Source organism: Mixophyes fleayi, chromosome 1, assembly GCF_038048845.1.
Source record: "Mixophyes fleayi isolate aMixFle1 chromosome 1, aMixFle1.hap1, whole genome shotgun sequence".
Taxonomy (NCBI): Eukaryota; Metazoa; Chordata; class Amphibia; order Anura; family Limnodynastidae; genus Mixophyes; species Mixophyes fleayi.
The window spans coordinates 461,265,605-461,288,486 of NC_134402.1; the positions used below are offsets into that span (position 1 = coordinate 461,265,605).

Consider the following 22,882-nt stretch of genomic DNA (forward strand, 5'->3'; position numbering starts at 1 on the left):
ACATAATAGGCTAAGCTCGGGGCGAGGATTTTGAACTGCTGGTTATTTAAACCTCACTTTGACACTCATTAACTCAATAACACTAATTTCAAATCATTTGCAGTCAATTTTAACCACCTCACAGGTCACAAAATTATTTCCATACACTTTTGGACAAATACTGCAGCGATCTGGCTGGATGGTAAGTGACAGAGCAATGACTCAAACACACGGCAGTTCCTACCACATCTAGGACACATTGGCACACAGCAGTGGCAGAAAAGAAAAATTGTGCAAGATGGAATTGTCCTTGGGACCTCCCACCCACCCTTATGTTTGATCTTAAAAAGGACATGCACACTTTAACAAACCAAGCACTTCAGCCACAAAAGTGCCACTCCTTGTGGCTGAAGTGCTTGGTTTGTTTGGTCCCCCACAAAACAAGGTAACAATGGCCTTAAGCCACCTAAGGTAACAGTGCTGTTAATGAACTCTACTGTGGCAAGATGTTGTTGTCATCATCCTCACCCTCATCAGTGTGTACATCATCCTCACACATTATTAATTCATCACCGCCGGAATTCACTGTTACAGAAGTCTCGGTATTTTGAACTAATTGGCGGGAAAGGCCTTCCTCGTGGAACTTGAAATTCATTTTTATGAACATCATCTTTTCCACATTTTGAGGAAGTAGCCTCCTACGCCGATCGCTGACAAGATTCCAAGATTCCCGGCTGTGCTGAAAACTTTCCGAGTTCACACTGGAGGGTGGGCAGCTTAGGCAGTGGAAAGCGAGTAAAGGGACTGTCTGATGTGTCTATTTCTATTCTGTCGTGAAAATAATCCTCCACCATCCTTTGGATGCTGATAGTAGGATCAGGTGGAGTTACGGCAGAGGTGTCACATTCTTTGGTCAATTGACCATATCTAGTAGTTTACAACAATTGACTGTTAAACAATCTTCTGCAAGAGGAAGCAAGTATGAAAGCTGTCACCCAGTCGCAAAGCGGATCACAGACGCCATGGCGACTATGCTCGTGTTAGATCTGCATCCAATATCCACTATTAATGCAGCTGATTTTAGACAGTTACTTGAGGTCTTGTGTCCTCGTTACCAAATTCCATCACGACACCATTTCAGTAGAAAAGCTATTCATCACCTCTACCAGAAGGATCATAAAAATGTTATTATTGGGCGGTAAAATGCAATTCTATCCACTGTACACTTAACCACAGATATAACCACATTCCGACACGTTAAGTTCAAGAACTGACTGTTCACTTGTTGCCTAATATATCCCACCGCTTGACAGGTGTCATTGTAACCAGATAATCAATGTTATTCACTTTACCTGTCAGTGGCTTTAAAGTTATGGCTGATTGATATATATATATATATATATATATATATATATATGTATACTTGTATACTATATATATGACCATATTCCTAACATGATGCAGCCATATCCCTGTTGGGAGCCGTGTCCTGATTTAGATATTTACAATGTAGGGATGCATGATAATATATATATGGTATAGGCACCTAGTGCTGTAGTATTTCTTAGGTGCAGATAAGTGTACAGGATACAAGGTGAACCTGCACCAGGTGTATTAAATACTCAGAATGTAAGGTATTGTATAGTAAATAAATGAACACTGGGGTGAGAGCGGTGTGCCCACATTAATCTCAGAGAATATAAAGATACATAGTGTAATATATAACATATAGCTGTACTGATAGGGTAATACTAACTGCATACTTGCCAACTTTTAGTAGTTGGCATCCAGGAGCCTGCCGTGGAGCAGTGGGCAAACGCGTCATTTTACAGCGAGGGGCGGGAAGTCTCTGCATTTTGGACCTAATTGTGCCCACTTCACTAGGAAGTGGGCAGATGCGGGAGATTGCCATACACTCCTGGGAGTCTGTGAGACCCACCCGAAATGCGGGAGTCTCCCGGACATTCCGGGAGAGTTGACAAGTATGACTAACTGCACGTACTTAAGATAATGCTGGAGAATCCTGGGGTCCTTAATGCTGTATACACAGCCACTATTACCAATAGTCTCTCCCAATGATGGAACTTTCCACAGGCTCCAGGGCTGGAAGAATTGTTGTCCCAGAAGCCCCCAGGCTTATTATATGTTGTTTTATATAGACATCAGTATATAATAGGTACAATGTAATACATATGAAGAGGAATATCCAGTGTACAGCCCTGAGCTAGGATCTGACTGCTCAGTTATCTAGTGATAACACTAGAGGAAGATTTTATAACATACATAGATAACATCTGTCCTCAGTGCCGCGGCCATTTTCCTGTAGTACAGATGGTTTTCATGTCAATGACTCTCATTATTATATTCTATATACAGGACAATCTGAGAGGGGGATTAGGGGAGCACTAGATGGAGATAGGAATTAATAAATGCATGAAATCATCAGACCCGTTTATAAGACTGGCGGCCATTTTCCTGTAGTACAAGTAGTGAATATTGGAGGAGACATACTGAGCTTTATCTCTACAGGAAGATACAAAGGATGTCTTGTAAATAGCAGAATGTATATATGACTGGTAACAATGTCATCACTAGAGTAAAGTAAATAACATTCGTGTATTGTCCTCAATGCAGGGTAGCGGCGGCCATTTTCCCTTAGCCTCCAAGACACACTATTACTATTACAGCTATAGAACCAGTGACGCTGCGGAGGGGGCGTGGTCACATGCGCTCAGGCGCCATGTTAGAACCTGGAGCGCTGCCCTCAGTCACCCATATACAACATCCGGGTCCTGTACAAGGCGGAGGTAATATCTGACTATAATAATATATCAGTCACTGGAGGTAAAGAAAGATCCTCCTCAGATCAGCACATTATATATATTAGGTGTCACTATTTATGTTGCTGTATTTGTGGTTACTTCTCTCTGTGATGTATGTTACATATTACACACACCAGCAGCACATAACACAGGAGGCCGCCATATTGGATTTATTGTGGGTGCTGGTGACACAAAGCGCCATAAGCCCATTTATTTATTCAGTACCAATGTATATTGTGTATTACTGTGATGTCAGTCCCTGCTGCACGTATATGACGCCACAATCATCATCATCACCATTTATTTATATAGCGCCACTAATTCCACAGCGCTGTACAGAGAACTCGCATCAGTCCCTGCCCCATTGGGGCTTACAGTCTAAATTCCCTAACACACACACACACACACACACACACACACACACACACACACACAGAGACTAGGGTCAATTTTTGATAGCAGCCAATTAACCTACTTGTATGTTTTTGGAATGTGGGAGGAAAGCGGAGCACCCAGAGGAAACCCACGTAAACAAAGGGAGAACATACAAACTTCATACAGATAATGCCATGGTCACTATAACCATCATTTACTGCTGGAAGAGAGGCGCTAAGTTCTAGTGTTTTATATGTAGAAGGGACCAGATATCCCCCGGTCCTCACACAAATGTAATATAACAATATAAAGGTCACTGCGCTATAGTCTCATGGTTGTATTGGGCCGTATTCTTCAAACACATTTACTGTCTAATAAGGCTGAAATGAATATATAAACTATCTGTATAAGACATTCCGTTTTATTTCAGCACAAACTAAAGTATACATTGAATGACCAACGATAAATATATATTTAGTTTATTAAAAGAACACATACATATCCCCAATACAGTTAATTACAACCACAATTACTTCTCAATATTTGAACATCTGGCCAGAAGTCGGCATTACATGGAGCATCCACGTCAATTAATTCAAGGCCACTAATGCACTTTATATTGTGAGACTCAGAACATAAAAATATCTTCATCTAAAAATGCATAAAAATGACCGGTCTTTATTTAAATCCAGATACTGGGACTAAACCTCTGTTTTGTCCATGTTTGTAAATTTAATACGTTAGCAATCCGGATGATGCAATTAGACGTTTTGCTGCAGAGACTTAAGATATATCACAGTTACTTCTGGGTGTTGATACATATTGGGCCTGATTCATTAAGGAATGTAAATGCCAATTTGTGTCATATTTTGCATTACACTTGCCCAAAAATGGACCATATACCAGTAAACACAAATAGATCCAATTAATCTTCAAACACTAAGGACACTTACTGCCGCATACAGTTGAATAGCTGTAATGTGGTGGGTGAGGACAGTGTGCAGTGAGGGCAGTGTACAGTAAGGGCAGTATGCACAGTGTACAGTGAGGGCAGTATGCAAAGTGTAAAGTGAGGGTATTATTATTATTATTATCATTTATTTGTTAGGCGCCACAAGGTATCCGCAGCGCTGTACACAGTACTAACAGTAGACTATACAGGGTGAAACCATACAGAACAATGAACAAAAAGTACCAATACTTCAAAAACTCCGGCCAGTCATATGCAGTAAAGACGGAGCGGAAGAACAGGTATGGAGACAGGAGGGGAGGGGGTCCTGCTCATACGAGCTTACATCCTAAGGGAGGGTAAACAGACCAGGCACAAGAGGAGCCAGTTGAGGCAAGAGGAGAGAAGGGAGGACAAGCAAAAGGGAGGAGATGGGGGTTAAGTAGATGGTTGGTAGGCTTTGAGGAAGAGGTGAGTTTTTAGTGCACGTTTGAAGGAGCACAGAGTAGGAGAGAGACGGATGGAACGAGGGAGGTCGTTCCAGAGAAGGGGCTGCACGGGAAAAGTCTTGGATTCTGGAGTGGGAAGAGGTGATAAGAGTGGAGGAGAGGCGGCGGTCGTTGGCCGAGCGCAGGGAGCGGGCAGGAGTGTGAATGGAGAGTAGGTTAGAGATATAAGGGGCAGTAGAGTTGTAGAGAGCCTTGTAAGTGGTGGTGAGGAGTTTGAAAAGGATTCTGTAGGGGAAGGGGAGCCAGTGTAAGGCGAGGCAGAGGAGGAGCGACGTGAGAGGAAGATGAGTCTTGCGGCCGAATTGAGTATAGAGCGGAGGGGGGAGAGACGGGAGTGGAGGAGGCCAGTGAGGAGGAGGTTACAATAATGGAGGCGGGAGATGATGAGTGCGTGGGTGATAGTTTTGGTGGCATCCTGAGAGAGAAAAGGACGGATGCGGGCGATGTTGCGTAGTTGGAAGCGACAGGCTTGGGCAAGGGAGTGAATGTGGGGGGCAAAAGAGAGAGAGGAGTCGAGGGTGACACCCAGGCAGCGAAGTTGGGTGACAGAGGAGATGGTGGTGTTATTGATGGCAATAGAGAGGTCATGGTGGGATGGGAGTCTGGGCGGAGGAAAGACAACAAGTTTAGTTTTAGAGATATTATTTTGAGAAAGCGCTCGGACATCCAGGAGGAGATGGCGGAGAGGTAGTCTGATACCCGAGCGAGGAGGGTGGAGGAAAGATCAGGAGAGGAGATATAGAGTTGAATGTCGTCAGCATAAAGGTGATACTGAAGACCGAAGGAGGAGATGAGAGCACCAAGGGAGGAAGTATAGAGCGAGAAGAGTAGAGGACCGAGAACAGAGCCCTGAGGGACTCCTACAGGGAGAGGGGAGGGAGTAGAGGAAGAACCAGACGTGGATACAGAGAAGGAGCGGTTAGCGAGGTATGAGGCGAACCAGGCATGGACAGAACCAGAGAGGCCGAGAGAGAGAAGAGTTTGCAGCAGGAGGGGATGGTCCACGGTGTCAAAGGCTGCAAAGAGGTCAAGGAGGATGAGTACGGAGAAGTGACCCTTTGATTTGGCTTATAGGAGATCATTAGTAACCATGGACAGGGCAGTTTCGGTAGAATGGAGGGGGCGGTAGCCAGATTGGAGAGGGTCGAGGAGGGAATTGTCCGCGAGATGCCTGGTTAGGGTAGTATGCACAGTGTACAGTGAGGGCAGTGTACAGTGAGGGCACAGTGTACAGTGAAGGCAGTGTGCACAGTGTACAGTGAGGGCACAGTGTACAGTGAGGGCAGTGTGCACAGTGTACAGCGAGGTCAGTGTGCACAGTGTACAGCGAGGTCAGTGTGCAGTGTACAGTTGTTACGATACTTACCTTCCACGCTCCGTCGGACCCGGAAGCCGCACTTCCGGGTTCAGCAGTCACGTGACTGCTACCTAGGGCGGTCACGTGATCGCTACCAGGGAGGGGAAATCAAATGGGACACTGTATAAAACCTAGCTCTGACACTTGGAGAGTGTCAGAGCAATTTACCAGTTCCTGGCTCCTGATTCCTGTGTCCTTCCTTGTTCCTGCTTCCTGTGTGTTGACTCCCAGTGTACCGACCCGGCTTGTTCACTCTTCTGGATTCCGTTGCCCTCCGTGTACCGACCTGGCTTGTTGACCTTCCTTATTGCCTGTGCTCCTGACCCGGATTGCCTCACGCTCCTTCCTCTATACGTTATCTGCCTTCCTGTGTACCGACCCGGCTAGCTGACTACGCTTCTGTTCTGGTGTCCCGTGTACCGACCCGGTTTGATTGACTCCGAGACCGCTTCCTGATTCTGTCTACATTGCCTACCTGTGTACCGACCCGGCCTGTCCGACTACTCTCAGCTTGCTCCTACTCCGCTGTACTACATCTTGGGGCAAACCTGAGGACTGCGACCTGCGACTCCCGGCAGCAAAGCCCATCCCGCCTTGCGGCGGTTCTTGGTGAATACCGGGGAGATCGTTAGACTCTGCACCTCAGGTAAGCCAGCGTTAATCAAGATTAGTAGTGAATCCAGTAAATCCGTTACAACAGTGAGGGCAGTGTGCATTGTGTACAGTAAGGGCAGTGTGCACAGTGTACAGTGAGGGCAGTGTGCACAGTGTACAGTGAGGGCAGTATGAAAAGTGTACACTAAGGGCCAAGGTTTTATCCAGGCTTTGGGCATCTCTCAGATACGTTTTTCAATTGTATCACTAGCACCAGCCGGGTGTAAGTGCCGAGCGATAGTGATAACGGTCGTGTATGTATAATACAACATGTGTCTGTGATCAGGAGCAACTATAAAAATGTATTCATATTTTTTTTTTTCAATAAAACTTTTTTATTAGGTTTTAAAAGACAAGAGAACTTCATAAAATACATGATATGGAAATAGGTACGGACGTGGGAAGATTTGCGTCATAGTAGCTCGTCCAAGGAGTCCACACCGTACGGAAGGCAGAGGGAATGTCGTGTAGAGGGGTCGTTATGGGTCGTCCATATACTCTGTATAGTGTCTGACAGTGAAGGTACAGCTGTTTGCTTGTAGCGGGCAGCAATGACAATATGGTGAATCAGTTTCTGTGTAGGGAGGGGGGGGTGGTATTAGATCAGAGGAATTAGGGAAGACAGAGTGGATGCGTTTGGGGACCCAATACCATTGCTAAAAAAACTTAAAAGCTTCCTCTTTAACTGACTAATATTGATGTTTTAGCTATATACAGTTTGATTATGGACCACTCTCTTGGCTCCAGGGTCTCACCCGTGTCTCTCTCCCAGGCTAATTCATGTGGTTGGGGGTGTTGTGTTGTATTACAATTTAATATACAGTAAAAATGAGGCCTTTTGAATGGAGGCAGCCGTGGCAGAGAGTCTCTAGAGGTGAACATTGGTCAGCAGCCAGGGGTAGTTTAAGTGAATTTAAATAGTGTTGGAGATATTGGTTAAAGACTCGATTGGGGGAGCAAGTGATTCACAGAGGGCTGCAAACGTGGGGAATACACACATGGGGGCCAAATTCCTGACAAACAACAGGTTATGACTCATTTAATGCGGTAAGATGCGATGGTCCTGACCTGGTGGGAAGAAACCGAGTTCCATAGTGGGGTCAACAGAGAGTAGCCGGAGCGCAGTTGATATGTGCACCTGGTGTGATCCCAGATAGGTAAAGAGACTTTAACTGTAGGGATATGCGAAACCGTAGTAGCCTCTGATTCGGTGGTGTCCACAAAGTATAGGGCGAGTAGTAACGTATGAGATGTGACTATGTATCTAAAATGTATTTTATGTACAGTAGACATTAATAACCTCCTGATAAATGTATTTCATGGGGGGGAGGGGATATTAAAAAGAAAACGTTTCTTCAGATCCGCTTCTAGTTGAAATCAGATGTGCGTTTGCCCCAATTTTGTGCATTTTTTTTAAAAAAAATGGAAACCGGTCCGAGTACCTGAACTCCAGGTGACCACCTTAATTCTGATTGTACCATTGCTCGGCCCTCTCATGGTCAGTCCCACACGTCTGAGCTGATACTGTCTGATCTTTGATGTGAATCTGTAGCGGGTCCCAGTAGTTGTAAATCCCAGTTCCGTGCTGGCTGAGTAACGCTGCACCCGCTGACTCCTGGCTTTGCTCAGTAGATTACTCCTGTAGTGCCTTAATTATGGCGTTCCTTTGGATGAAGTGGTTGCGTGATGATTGTCCTCTTGTTGGATATTAGTGTACTTGTTCTGTGGATAACTCGTATAGTAGTTTGTCCTGGTGAAGAAGCAGATGGAGGATGAGTCACAGACTGTGGGTGGTTTTTTGGATCCACAAAAGTAAGATGGAAGTAGTGATGTTAAAGTCCTTGTTTCAAGTGTTTACAGCCCTTTTCCTGGTTTTAACACAGAAGTTACTAGTAGTATTCTCTCTTATGAGCCCTTTCCTATTTGCCCAATGCCTTTGGTCCAGTCCGTCTCCCACAGTAGTTTGTGGTAATCTTTCTTTGGCAGACCTGGAGCAGCAAGGTCATAGTAGATTGTAAAGATGAGACCTATCGTGGATGCACAGCGCAAACAGAGAGATTTGATTGATGTCAGTGGTCTTCTATGGAGGTTAGATTTGACTGATAGAAATGGCTGAGCAGTAAAAACTGGTAACAGCTTCTCGATGGGTTAGTGTACTCCTCTAGAAACTCAGAATATTGAGGACTAGCATGGGCTCACTAATTAATTAAAAAAATTCACTTCCACCTGCTAACCATGGAGCAGAAGAATGGTCCTCACGATCTGCAGGGAAACGTAGGTTACATCAGATATGTATAGATAGGTGAGGAGGAGGGTGCTTGTGATGATTATGTAGTATTACTAATGATTGATTGTTATTTTCTGTTGAATTCATGTATGACAATGTATATTGTATGTAACCTTGTAATGTAATCTTAACGTGTGCTTTGCTAGATGACATGAGTCTGAACCTGTGCAAGTGTCATTAATATTTTGAAACTAGCCAGGCCGGGATAGATAAGTGTCTTGGAGGAGTTTGAAGCCCCAAAGTTGTAAAGTTGTATCTAGCTAGTCATGCAGAATGAGCAAAGATGGGAAATCAGGTCTTGTGAACTTTCTGATCTCAGGATATCCGTAGCTCCCTTCGAAAAGTCCTGTGACATTTGGGAGATCAAACTGTCCTTTGACTGTTAAACTCCAAAGGTGGGGGGTGAGGGCTATGTGGAGAAAGGTTTTAAAATATTCAACTTTAGACATCAGATTGTGCATTTTCATGAGGAGGTCTATCAAGACTGAAATGTTCCATTTTCCTCAATTGTGTTCCCTCACGCATCGGGTCTTAACTAGCAAGTAGTAACTCTGATTTTATTTCCTATTTTGTTTTCTGAAACTCATTTGTGTAACATATTGTATGTCTTGTTATTTAATATTGTAAATAAGCCTTGGAAACATTTTTAAGATTAAATAAATTTAATCTAGTGTATTCTCCGTGATTCTTTGTGAAATTACGAAACCCAGGGAGGCTCATTCTACATGTGTATGTGATATGAGTGTGAAACATTAATAAGTGGTTTTGGTGAATGTAAGGACACCATAATAAATCCTTCCTGGTGGCAGAAAAGGTGTATTCATTGCTAAGTGACTACGGTGGCGCCAGTCACGGCCAGCTGTGCAGATTGCTGTATCTGGGACAGGCGTTCGTGACAGTGCTAATTTCTAACACTTAGCTCCATAGGGTGTGTCTTAGATGAAGGTAGAATAAGTATCTTGGGAGAGATGAGAACATCTGGTCTAGGCAGTGTTTTAAGTAAGTAGGGCAGTCTGGTCAGCACATTTATTTTAACAGAATTGATTTCTCCAATCCAGTTTTATCCCAGAAATTAAGGTTTGTAATTACGACTGTTCATCCCGGGTAATTAGCTTGATAACATTGGTGGTAGTGTTTCGTTATGTATACCCATAAGCAGGGGCGGGCTGGGCCGGGGGGGCATCGGTCCCCCGGCCGCTCAGAGTGACCGCTGTTCGGGCCGCACAGGCGGCCGCATCATATGACACGCGTTTAATTGCGATGCGGCCATATCATGTGATACGGCCGTCTGTGCGCCCCCCGGGCTGCATGTTGTCAGCCCGCGCCTGCCCATAAGTACTTCAGTCTGTGCGGTTGCATTTAAAGGAGTAATTTTGTTCATTTTAATTTTGTGTCTCAAGAAACGTAAACGTCTAGAACCTCAATATTTCCCTGAGTTGACTTTATAGCCCGGGAGAGGCCATAAGAGGCTAATTCCTTCCAGTGATTTGTGAGGGATGATTGGGGGTTCATAACTAAAAAAGGGGCATTGTGCAGAGTAAATGGAGATCTTGTATCCAGAGCTATTTCTGGAGATGCAGAGAATTCGTGTGGATTGATGGCCAGGGGCTCAATGACTAATGCAAATATCATAGATGAAAGTGTGGCAGACTAGTGTTATGCCAGTATATGTCGCAGATGAGGAAACCGTTGCACGGGGTTTGTGGTACAGAGCAGTCACTGATTGCAGATAACATGCGGAACACTAAATGGGGTCAAACACCTTTTCGGCTCCCAGGGGCCGTAGGAGGGCTGAATGTTTCTGGCTATGGATATTGTAAATGAGACACCTGCTCTCTTGGTCCGGGAGTTGAATCCAGTTTCATGAATTTCATTTCCTGAAGGGTCTCGGCAACAGTGATGTTGTCATTACTCACCACCAAGATCCTCTTAGGAAGGTTGTCTGGTGACCAGTAAGCATGTATAGCCCTGTTTAAGCCTCTGTGCGAGAGGGTAGATTTGGAAGATTGTAAGTTGAGTAGTAAAATCTGTAAAACTTCTCTGCTATCTGAGATGGGTTGTAAGTGACCGAGCCCTGATGTGTCTTGATTGTTTTCGGTAATTGTTGGTATCCTTTTTGACAGCGTTTGTTCACTAAAATGGTGTTACATTTGTATACCTTATCATAGAAGTGTTGTTGAAGTTGTCTGAGGGTGATAGCTGCCTTTTTCAAATGCAGGGTGTTAAATTGATTTTTATGTACATTAATTTGCTCAAAGAGCTCAGAAGTGGGGCGTTGCTTGTGCTGCGGGAGGTGAGGCTCGATTTGTTTTTTGAAATTACAGATTTCCATATTTTTCTGGAGCGCGGAGGTTGCATTATTTAGAGGACCTCTAATAAGTGACTTTATAAGCCTCCCATACTATTCCTTCAGTTACATCATCTGTAACATTTAAGTTAAAGTACTCAGTGGAAGAGTTCTCCTAGGTTAGTTAAGAGTAGAGAGTGGTGTGGGCACTCCATTGCTGAGGGCTTCTTCAAGTGTCAGATTGTAAAGGGCGAGTAGGGATGCCGAGTGCTTATATTCCCGGGAGGGGTAAGTCGTGGGCTGATCATGATTATCGAGCTGAAGATCTAGGGTTAAATTAAATTCTCCAAAATCAGATGACCCTTCTCAACTTGCCCAATGTGGTTAAACATCTTAATGAGGAAAGGTGACTGGTTCTGATTTGTAACATAGGCAGACACTAGCATGAATGTCTCATATAGGAGGAAGCCTATGACTGAGGTATTATAGTCAAATGCTCACCTATAAAATGAAGCGTGGAGTAAGGAACATTTGTATGTGTTTAAAAAAAAAACAGGGTGGAGTAGGGACATAATAAAAAGAGGAGACTGGATGGAAGGGGGGATGCTCAGATTGGTGGGAACACTGAGAAGCTCGGCCTCTTGAAGGCTCAACAAGGTGATTTCTTGCAGAAACTGAAGAGCTAGGATGGCAGTGTGAGCTTGTAATACACAAGAGTGGGCACATTAGAGGGTATGAAGGGCACACAGACGATAGAGGTAGGAAAGGAAGCAAAGGAAATTGCGGAGGACAGGGCTAAGAATGGCAAGGGAAGTTATCAGGGGGGAGGTAGAGAGACATGACAAGTCACAAGTCAGTCAAAGGGGAGACTAACAACAAATGATTTACAACTTGAAGAACTAAATCCAAACTGCAGGTAGAGTGAATGGAAGTTCACCAGGTCTATGATAAAACAGAGCACAGTCAACACATATTACAACATTTTGAGGTTTCCGACAGCTGTATATGAGTCTGAGGAGTGTCCCATCTGGCTTTGGGGGCAGGCGTCACTGAGTCTAGGATAGACGCACCCCGAGAGTTTATAATACAAATAGTGGTTGGTCAACTGCGCCCCCTATTCAGAGTCAGTATTACTGCCAGTCAGGGAAAATAGTGGGAAGGGGGATTCTTTCCTTCTGAGCGATATCTTGGTAACATAGGAGTTTCCTAGGTGCAAGTGTAATAATGCTGTAAGAATGTGCTAATTGTCATAGCATTAAAAGTAAACATTTATTTAGTAAATCATCTCATAAATGTTCAAGTGTAAAATCAACGTATTCTGCATGTTACACAATTCTGCCCAGAAATATTTACATATGCAGCAAAGAAGCATTTAGGTACCATGCAACCTATATCATATATGTCTCAGCGGTGCTATGGGTCACTGATATATAGATAGCTTGTTATTAGGGACCAATAGATTAACACCGAGGTACTTAAATAGACAGACACTGGCTCAGTAGATAGTCACTGATATTCTGTAGATATTCCGTTAATGTCCTAAAGGATAGTTCCTTATACGTATATGTAGATGGCCAATAAGCACTTGATCTCTGGAAGGAGTACAGTGGATCACTTAGTCATTAGCAGGATTCCCTCCTGTATTCATTCCTTCTGCTGATCCTCCTCTTACCTCCCCTGTACCGATCAGGGGGCAGTGTGTAGTATACAGCGAGGTCCTGCTGACTGTATATATTACATATTACATATTGTAGCCGTTGTACCAAAATGTGATCTGTATCTCCTTAGCAAAGCAAGATTTTAAATGGATCCAACTTTAGTCCCATAAATTACATAGACAGTACTCTGCTCATGGGCTTGTGGCAGTAACAGCAATCATCATAATCATCAATTATTTATATAGCACCACTAATTCCGCAGCGCTGTACAGAGAACTCACTCACATCAGTCCCTGCCCCATTGGAGCTTACAGTCTAAATTCCCTAACACACACACACATATACTCCAAAAACCAGTATGTTTTTGGAGTGTGGGAGGAAACCGGAGCACCCGGAGGAAACCCATAGAAAACACAGGGAGAACATACAAACTCCACACAGGTCAGAAATTGAACTCATGATCCCAGTGCTGTAAGGCAGAAGTGCTAACCACTAGGCCACTGTGCTGCCCAATCTCCTTTGATAGAGGTTTATACCATTGTCAGAATGTATGGACCAATTTTTTCAAGGCGGAAATCAGACTGATTGTGCTTCATGATGCAACCCATGCGCTGTAGTAAGAAACAAGTATTGATGTCAATCATACATAGAATATAATGGCAAACAAAGAAGAACCATTTCTAGTGGTGTTACACGTATAGGAAGAATGTATATATAGTTGGGGTGCAGAATGACATCAGAATAGAATAGAGGCAGCGGATATAATCATAAAAATGTCCCCAAATCGAAGTCTAGACCATTAGGGGTCAGTGTTTTTAGGGTATATATTCATTTTGTCTCCTCTTTAGATATCTGCTTAATATAGTCTCCTCCTCTCCATGTCTTTCTAACTTTACCTATTAATATGAATTTTAGGGATGTGGGGTCATGTCACCCCGACAGTTTGTCCATCCTTATTGAACAACACATGACAAAATTACACCTTTGTGCAGTTATGACCATCAGTGAAGTAGGATCATATTTTAAGAATACACCTCTCATGTTAAACCATCTCATCCAGGATGGATTAAGTTGTGCACAATAATTAGGGTTATTCAAGTTCTCCGAACAACTTTTTGCCATTCAGGCTGTGGCAGCTTTTGGGGTCTAGTTGATGAAGATCCTTGGTGAGGGCCGCTGGTCTGGGGTTCTTGGAGGATACCCAGTTTGAACATAATGATTTGACCTTGATCTACTAATTTTGCATAAAGAGGCTGGGGGTATAGTTACTAAACTGCAGGTTTGAAAAGGTGGATATGTTGCCTGTAGCAACCAATCAGATTCTAGTTATCCTTTATTTAGTACATTCTTTAAATTGACAGCTAGCATCTGATTGGTTGCTATAGACAACATCTCCACCTTTTCAAACCTGCAGTTTAGTAAATATACCCCTTGGTGTCTATTAGCACCATTTATATTTGCAGTTATGAGCTCTTAGGATACTGGTGATCCCCTGCAGTTCATGTCTCTTTTGAATTTTTAATGGTGCCAGATGTTGGAATATTTGTATCTGGGAGTCCTTCAAAGTCAATGAAAAGGCAGTCATGGGCAGCCATCATCATTTTTTGTTTTGCTTTATGGACTATAATGTGTCTGGGATTTTGGTAGGTGGGTGACTTTGTTCTCAGTTTTACGTGCTGTGTCTAGTACACTCACTGTCTCATAAAGCTCAGGGAGCAAATGTTTGAAGAGGCCTAGTAAAAATGTCATAAAAGACTTATGTGTATGTTGATTTAGGGTAACCTCTAATGGTGAGATTATTTCTCCTGGACCTGATTTAGAAGCCATCCCTATGCTGAACGGATCGTTGCTGTTTCATGTGACGGCGGTAGGAGGGGGGCGTAGTCGTTGCGTCACCATAGCCCCACCCCCACTATAAGATGCCCAAATTCACGGCATTGAATAGCGAGGGCAGGCCTTAATGACGCGATTAAACCCTGCCCCGCCATTCAATGCCGTGAATTTCGGCGAATACCACTACTCTTCTGGGAGTCAGGGAGGACTCCCCGAAATTTGGGAGCCTCCCGGTAATTCCAGGAGAGTAGGCAAGTATGACTTGAACATATACATTAGTTGTACGCAGTGCGGAAATGCGTATTTTAGTTCACACTTACAGCCAACTCTACACAATACCCTTTATGTTTCATATTTTAATAGGTTGTATATGTAGTATGTGATGTTTATTATAATTATTATATTTATTCCTAGACCATTGAACTGTGTGAAGCCAGATAGAAGTCAAGTGAAGGTGAAACCTGTTCTGTGTAAATAATGGATTTCCTGAGGATGGACCAAGACAAGAGTGAAAGGATATTAAATCTCACCCTGGAAATCATCTATCTGCTGACTGGAGAGGTGAGGGATTCTGGGAATGTCACAGTGACATCATAGAGTTGAGGGATTCTGGGAATGTCACAGTGATATCATAGAGGTGATCTGGGAATGTCACAGTGACATCATAGAGGTGATCTGGGAATGTCACAGTGACGTCAGAGGTGATCTGGGAATGTCACAGTGACGTCATAGATGTGCTCTGGGAATGTCACAGTGATGTCATAGAGGTGATCTGGGAATGTCACAGTGACGTCATAGAGGTGATCTGGGAATGTCACAGTGACGTCATAGATGTGCTCTGGGAATGTCACAGTGATGTCATAGAGGTGATCTGGGAATGTCACAGAGGTGATCTGGGAATGTCACAGTGACGTCATAGATGTGCTCTGGGAATGTCACAGTGATGTCATAGAGGTGATCTGGGAATGTCACAGTGACGTCATAGAGGTGATCTGGGAATGTCACAGTGATGTCATAGAGGTGATCTGGGAATGTCACAGTGATGTCACAGAGGTGATCTGGGAATGTCACAGTGACATCATTCTTACTGCTATAAATTAAACAGGGACATGACTTGTCTCATCTGTCCAGAGATTAATTAAATCTTCACAGACTTGTGATATGTTGCATTGGTCACAGTATGTTGTATTTTCTATCACTTACAGTCATGGGGCTTCGGGAGTTCCAGCTTATGCAGTGTTTTTAGATGTTACTAAGTTTTACATGGTTTTTTTTAAATGTGCAAAGCAGACCAGAATGACTTCTTTACATATACAACCCCTGCCCTCCCTGTATGGTTTCCTATGTGCACTGTCTATTAGAGTGTATATAGCACTCGTCTCTCCTACTATCTTCCATAGGTCGGCTGTTCTGACTCCTCTGTCTGCTATAACCCCCATCTTACTGTTTGCACTAATTTGTTGGCTGGCTGTAGATAGAGGACTGAGAACGGTGGGACCACTGAAGGTGTCACGATCTGCAGGAGGTGTAAGAGCTCTATAGACAACACTTTGCTGAATATAGAAAACAGTTACATACAGGGTAGGGATTGTATTTGTAAAATAGACCAGTTTTTATATTTTGCACAGTTAACTTCTAAAAAAATTCCAAATACATGAAGCCTCATTTATCTTTTTATTGATGTCTGTCTCATGACACAGGATTACACAGCAGTGATAAAGAGATCTGGTGAGTGTGTGACACCCAGGAACCGCCCCTGTGTGTCGGGAGGATTGAGCAGGACCCAGAGCCCCATCACGGTGCCTCCACCTCACTCACTGTCACATGGGAGAAACAATGACCAGAAGAACCTGGAACCGACCAACAAGATCATTCAGCTGGTGACTGGAGAGGTGACTGCTGGGAATGGGACATTATACAGTAACACCAGGGGATGTGTCTGGATGATGACTGTGTCATTGTGTGTGTCAGGTTCCTGTACGGTGTCAGGAGGAGGAGTGGGAGAATTTAGAAGACCCCAAGAGTCTGTACAAGGACATCATGATGGAGAATCTCCAGCCTCTCACATCGATGGGTAAGAGGAAACTGATTTATTGTACAGGGGAGAGCAGTGATGAGGGCCACCTAGATACACATCATCTGATAATGACATAAACAATGTACTCAGTCACTGTGTGTCTCCTACAGAGGGATCCAGTAACAGACTTATCCCAGAGAGATATCTCCGTCCTCATTATTCACAGGATTGTACAGAGGAGAATTACTGGAAACCACAGGAGTATCAGGAGTATCAGGTAACGTGACTTCATACATGATCTGTAATAATGCTGTGTGGCTCTTAGGCTGGGTACACACTACAGGTTTTTCAGCCGATTATCGAGCCAATAACACGATCACGACCGTTCATTCCAGTATAGCATTAGTGTGTACCCTGCAATGAGCGCTTATCACTCCAAAGCACGTTGTATCGTTTCATTTGATTTTTAAATAGAACTAAAAATCTCATTCAACGATGGAACAACGTTGTTCCAATTCTGCAGTGTGTCTGCACTTACGACCAGCAGTGTCCATAGATCTCTATGGTGTGTGCAGAGTCATGATCTTTTCACACATCTGAAGGTAAATCGTGTACAATATATAATATATACACATTAATTAGCTGCTGATTGGGACTTTTTAGTTGTTGGTAAAATTGTTATAGCTATCACATCGGGAGAAATTCTAGTGTGTACCCATCCTTATACACAGTTATTCTTCTGTTTCATCTCAAATGATTAAATCAGATATTATTTTGTGGGCTACTTAGGATGATGTCCAAACTGATATTAAAGTAGAAATTATTGAGGGAGAGGAAGAGACGTATGTGAGGGGTGATCAGCAGTTTAAGGAGGAGGAAATCCCTACAGATATCAGCACAGGTGAGTAATAAACACTTATTACAGAGGTTACAATCATTAATGTCAGTGAAATATATTAAATAAAAACATTAACAGACCAAACATACCTCACGGATCATCAGCTCACATACAGATACCACTTATTGCCCCTTGTTGTCCTGCTCCATTCTCCTACTGCTCCGTGTGAGACCTAAGAGTGGTGTAAACCCATGGCCGGGACTCGCTGCAAATTTAGCCCATGTCTACTCTGTTTGTGAGGGCAGAGTCTAGCTGGACAATGTCAGTGGCTAATGAGGATTCCTGTCCTATGATACTGGCAGTGTAATGTGCATGCCTGGGAAGTGTTACATGCCAAAGTCTGCAATGTGGCTGGATCTATGCATGGTGCTTGATAATGCAGTTTTATAATTGTAATGAATGTTGTAGTTTCCAGATTAAAAGTAAACAACTGAACATCTTGAACTCACTCATAGGGAGGAATTCAGTTGTGCGCAAAGTGTTTTCGTTACTATTCCAGAGAAACTTTGCGCGTATTTATTCAGATAAATCTCAGCTGAATTTTCCTTGCGCGAGGAAAAATAAGCAGAGATTTTTACTTTACTAACGGTAAAAATGCGTAGCCGTGATGTTCCGAGGAACATTGCAGCTAATTGAATTTCCCCCAAAGTATTATAATCTGCTACTCAATGTATTTCCATATATATATATATTTTGTTTCCAGCAGATGGATGCAAACGCAGAAATATCTCAGAAGGACATCTCATTTTATCTACAGGTTTTGAAATAGAAGATGATAACATCACACAAGATTTTCCAGGAGAAATCCTCATTACTCGAAATATACAACTAATACGTCACAGTGCAGATAAATCATCTGATCCCTCTAATCCTGAAGACTGCTCTGCAAGCAAAGATATTGTTACACACAGTACATTTCATAAAGATGATACAAAATTTCCATATTCTGGTGAGAAATGTTACACACAGAAATCAAAGCTTGTCAAAAATCAGAGAACTCACACAGATGGGAAACCATTTCCATGTTCTGAATGTGGGAAATGTTTTACACAAAAATCAAATCTTATAAGACATCAGAGAACTCACACAGGTGAGAAACCATTTCCATGTTCTGAATGTGGGAAATGTTTTACACAAAAATCAAATCTTATGAAGCATCAGAGAAGTCACATAGGTGAGAAACCATATCCATGTTCTGAATGTGGGAAATGTTTTACACAAAAATCCCATCTTATGACACATCAGAAAAGTCACACAGGTAAACAATTTCCATGTAATGAGGGAGCGAATGGTTTACAAACAAATCAGGTCTTCTTTGTCAGGCAGCGGACCCGCTGACCACATGGTTGGGGTTCAGCGCTCCCACCTACCTCTGACTGCTTCTCCTCTCTCAGCAGGTCCCCGTGGCTTGCACTGGCGGGCACCATCTTGCCTGTCTGAACTGCGTATGTGCAAAACCAGCCCTTTTCAAAACTCCTTCCATTCACCTGATTGATTGCCTGTCTATTTAAAGCACCTGTCTCCTTACCTGAGTGCCAGATATTTAGGTCTCCTCTCCTATTTAGACGTATTTCAGTCTGGCTCCTGTTCTTCTGCTGCTGCTGAGTACTATCACCAATACATACTTCCAGCTCTCCAGTTTTACAGCATTATCCTGCTGCAGAGTATTACCACCTTTACCTGCTTCCAACTCTCTGGTGTTACAGCGTATTCCGGTCGCAGAGTGTTACCACCTACACCTGTTAACAGCTCTTCGGTGTGCCGGCATAAAGCTGCTGCAGCACGTTACCACCAATACCTGTGCTCAGCTTTCTGACGTTACAGCATCACCCCACTGCAGGGTGTTTCTACCAGTCTACATCTCCTACACATCAGTGCTTCTGTTCGCTATCTACCTACAGACCATCGCACTTCCTCATGATCCTGACCCTAGGGGCCTCCTAGCTCCACAGGAACTCTGTGCCTCATCTACCTGCAGAATATAATCCTCATTATTACTCCTATCAGCAACTTTCTTTCTCCTGTGACTTGGTTCTCCTCTTGGTCTTGCTTGTGACCCTACTTGAGAACTGTGTCCTGCGGTTAGGGATCCGCAAAGTCCAAACTCCCTTGTGGAGGTCCCGGGTGAATACCTCCCTTTACCTTAGACTCCGCATGTCTTGGCTCTAGCATCAACTCAAGCAGACCATGTGGTTTCTTCCAGACCCTAGAGCGTGACATTCTTGAATATCAGAAAATTCACATAGGACAAAAGCAATTAGACATCAAATGAGGAGCCACAATCCTCTAAATAAATTTTAAAAGCGGTTGATTATATTAATGTAAAATAAAATAGGCATAAATATATTTACATAGTTTATATGACTGACTGAACAGATCGCTCATGTGTAGAACTACTTTTTCTATAAGATATTGTCCACACTGTCCACAGTAATAACAAGACCACCTTGTTGTTATATAGGGTACTGAGTAATATATAATCCTGACTATGGGTTGGTGATATAATGTGGGATCTGGGACACTACAGTATGTTTGTTCCTATTCTCTAATTTAAGGTGTGAGCGTTCATATAATTAGTACTGTAATCTGTACTTTTTCTCTGTAGATTGATTATGAAGTTTCAAAAATATGGTCCCATGCTGTAAATGCAGCTTTGTGATGCCATGCAGCCCCCTCCCTGTAGGAGTCCCCCAGGGCTCTGTTCTCGGCCCCCTACTCTTTTCGCTCTATACTTCCTCCCTTGGTGCTCTCATCTCCCTCTTCGGTCTTCAGTATCACCTTTATGCTGACGACATTCAACTCTACATCTCTTCTGATCTCTCTTCCACCCTCCTCTCTCGTGTATCTGATTGCTTTGATGCCATCTCCTCCTGGATTTCCTCGCGCTTTCTCAAAATTAACATCTTCAAAACTGAATTCATTGTCTTCCCCCCCCCAGACTCCTCTCCCACCGTGACCTCTCTATCATTGTTAACAACACCACCATCTCCTCTGTCACCCAACTCCGCTGTCTGGGTGTCACCCTCGACTCCTCTCTCTCTTTTGCCCCCCACATTTAATCCCTTGCCCAAGCCTGTTGGTTACAACTGCGCAACATCGCCCACATCCGGCCTTTCCTCTCCCAGGATGCCACCAAAACAATCATCCACGCACTCATCATCTCCCGCCTTGACTACTGCAACTTCCTCCTCACTGGCCTCCCCCTCTCCCATCTTGCCCCCCTCCGCTTTGTACTCAATGCGGCTGCAAGACTCGTCTTCCTCTCACGCCGCTCCGCCTCTGCCTCCCCTCTCTGCCTTGCCCTACACTGGCTTCCCTTCCCCTATAGAATCCTTTTGAAACTCCTTTCCACCACTTACAAAGCTCTCTCCCAGTCTACTGCCCCCTATATCTCTAACCTCCTCACCATTCACACTCCTGCCCGCTCCCTACGCTCGGCCAATGATCGCCGCCTCTCCTCCACTCTTATTACCTCTTCCCACTCAAGAATCCAGGACTTCTCCCGAGCTGCCCCCTGCACTGGAATAACCTCCCTCGCTCCATCCGTCTCTCACCCAATCTGTGCTCCTTCAAACGGGCACTTAAAACTCACCTGTTCCTCAAAGCCTACCAACCATCCACTTAACCCATCATCTCCTCTGCTCGTTCTCCCCTGGCCCCTCTTTTCTTTCCCCCTTGCTTCACTGGTTCACTTTTGTGCCTGATTTTGTTTACCCTCCCTTAGGATGTAAGCTCGTATGAGCAGGGCCCTCCTCCCTCCCGTCTCCATACCTGTTCTTCCGCTCCGTCCTTACTGCATTTGCCTGCCCGGAGTTTCTGAAGTATTGGTACTTTGTGTTTATTGTTCTGTACTGTTCTACCCTGTATATTCTACTGTTTGTACTGTATATGGCGCTGTGGAAATCTTGTGGTGCCTAACAAATAAACGATAATAATAATGCAGCTATTTTTGTACAAATGGTCCATTTTATATGTAATGAACATGGCTGAGTGGGTCAAGATGTGTCTGCAGGGGTGCAAAACTTTGCTTCATCTTATGGTAAGGCCTAAGGGGATATGGACTTTCATATTCCACACACACACAGACAGACAGACTAACACACGCCACTAGACATATATATATATATATATATATATATATATATATATATATATATATATATATATATATATATATAATATAAATGCTTAGTGGCGTGTGTTAGTCAGTCTGCCTGTGTGTGTGTGTGTGTGTGTGTGGAAAAAATAAAACCAAGCTGCAGCGCCACCTGCTGGGCGGAGTTATACACTGACCTACTATATTCTTAGTGTGTGTGGAAAAAAATTCAGAAAGGGCTGAAATTTGGTATACTAAGATGTTTTTAATTTGTTAATTTAATTTGTTAATTGTTAAAAGTGTTTATAAAGATTTTAAAAAAATATATATATATTTCTTGAAGGAGAAGAGACAGTTGGGAGTGGTTGGTGGTTGCCGGGGGTGACAGTGGGGAGTGGTTGGTGCATGACAAGAACCTTTTTAACACCTTAAGTAGCTTGATTTGACTAGAATGCATGAGTATCATGCACGGGTTAACTTGAATATATATATATATATATATATAGTGGCAAAGAGGGATATTTAAGGGAACAGGTAGGAACACAGTTAGTCTGCAGCAGGCTGCAGACAGAGTTAAGTTTTCCCTATGTTCCTCTCTTAGCACACACATACACACAGGTGTTCCACATGGGTGTGATTGGTGCTCTCATTTGTTGTAGTACTTGGGGTGGAGGATAAAGACACTGTATGTGTGGGTGGGACCACCGATGCCAGTAAGTGGCCGGTGAGCAGACAGTGAAGTAATGTCTAGCCAGATGTAGGTGGTGGGGATTTTCGTGTACTGGATATGATTGCTGTTTTACCATCCTGACAACTGCTAATAAACAGCTAAATGGTTCAGCATACCTGTGTCCCGATTGCTGTGAATGGTGTACTATCTCACAATATATATAGTATAAGGGCACAGTCGTGCCCTTATATTAAGGTTGCATCTAATAAATGACATTCTACCATTAGAAATCTGTGAGAGGGGGGGGGGCATGGTGTTTGAGGGGCTACATTTAAAAAAATATTAAGGCTATTAAACTGAAATTTGGCAAGCGAATGAAGAACCGTCCATAGTTGCCGGATACCAAATTTCAGAAAAAAAGAATAAAAAAAGACAAATTAGAAATAATCTAAAGTTCAAAATCTGTCCGTTTTTTTCCACTTCCTGTTTTG

The 22,882-nt window shown here is 43.4% G+C and overlaps 1 protein-coding gene across 3 annotated transcripts; it reads left to right on the forward strand.

Moving 5' to 3' along the window:
- Positions 1-2,721: 2,721 nt before the first annotated feature.
- LOC142102884 (oocyte zinc finger protein XlCOF8.4-like) lies at positions 2,722-21,567 on the forward strand. 3 transcript variants are annotated; one of them, XM_075187369.1, is made up of 7 exons: positions 2,722-2,786; positions 15,125-15,271; positions 16,411-16,602; positions 16,682-16,784; positions 16,898-17,004; positions 17,517-17,628; positions 18,329-21,567. In XM_075187369.1, the coding sequence occupies exons 2-7, from the start codon at positions 15,188-15,190 to the stop codon at positions 18,961-18,963; spliced, it is 1,233 nt and encodes a 410-aa protein (XP_075043470.1). In that variant the 5' UTR covers positions 2,722-2,786; positions 15,125-15,187; the 3' UTR covers positions 18,964-21,567. The 3 variants fall into 3 exon arrangements, with proteins under 3 accessions (XP_075043470.1, XP_075043471.1, XP_075043472.1); XM_075187370.1 differs by having other exon boundaries at positions 18,332-21,567; XM_075187371.1 differs by having other exon boundaries at positions 18,383-21,567.
- The last annotated feature ends 1,315 nt before the right edge of the window (positions 21,568-22,882 follow it).

What these genes read in the sequence shown, in the direction of transcription:
- LOC142102884 (XM_075187369.1), top strand. Translation starts at nt 15,188, where the DNA reads ATGGATTTCCTGAGGATGGACCAAGACAAGAGTGAAAGGATATTAAAT. An exon ending in TTCAGCTGGTGACTGGAGAG is followed by an intron (nt 16,603 to 16,681) that starts GTGACTGCTGGG and finishes TGTGTGTGTCAG; the next exon opens with GTTCCTGTACGGTGTCAGGA. An exon ending in CCAGCCTCTCACATCGATGG is followed by an intron (nt 16,785 to 16,897) that starts GTAAGAGGAAAC and finishes TGTCTCCTACAG; the next exon opens with AGGGATCCAGTAACAGACTT.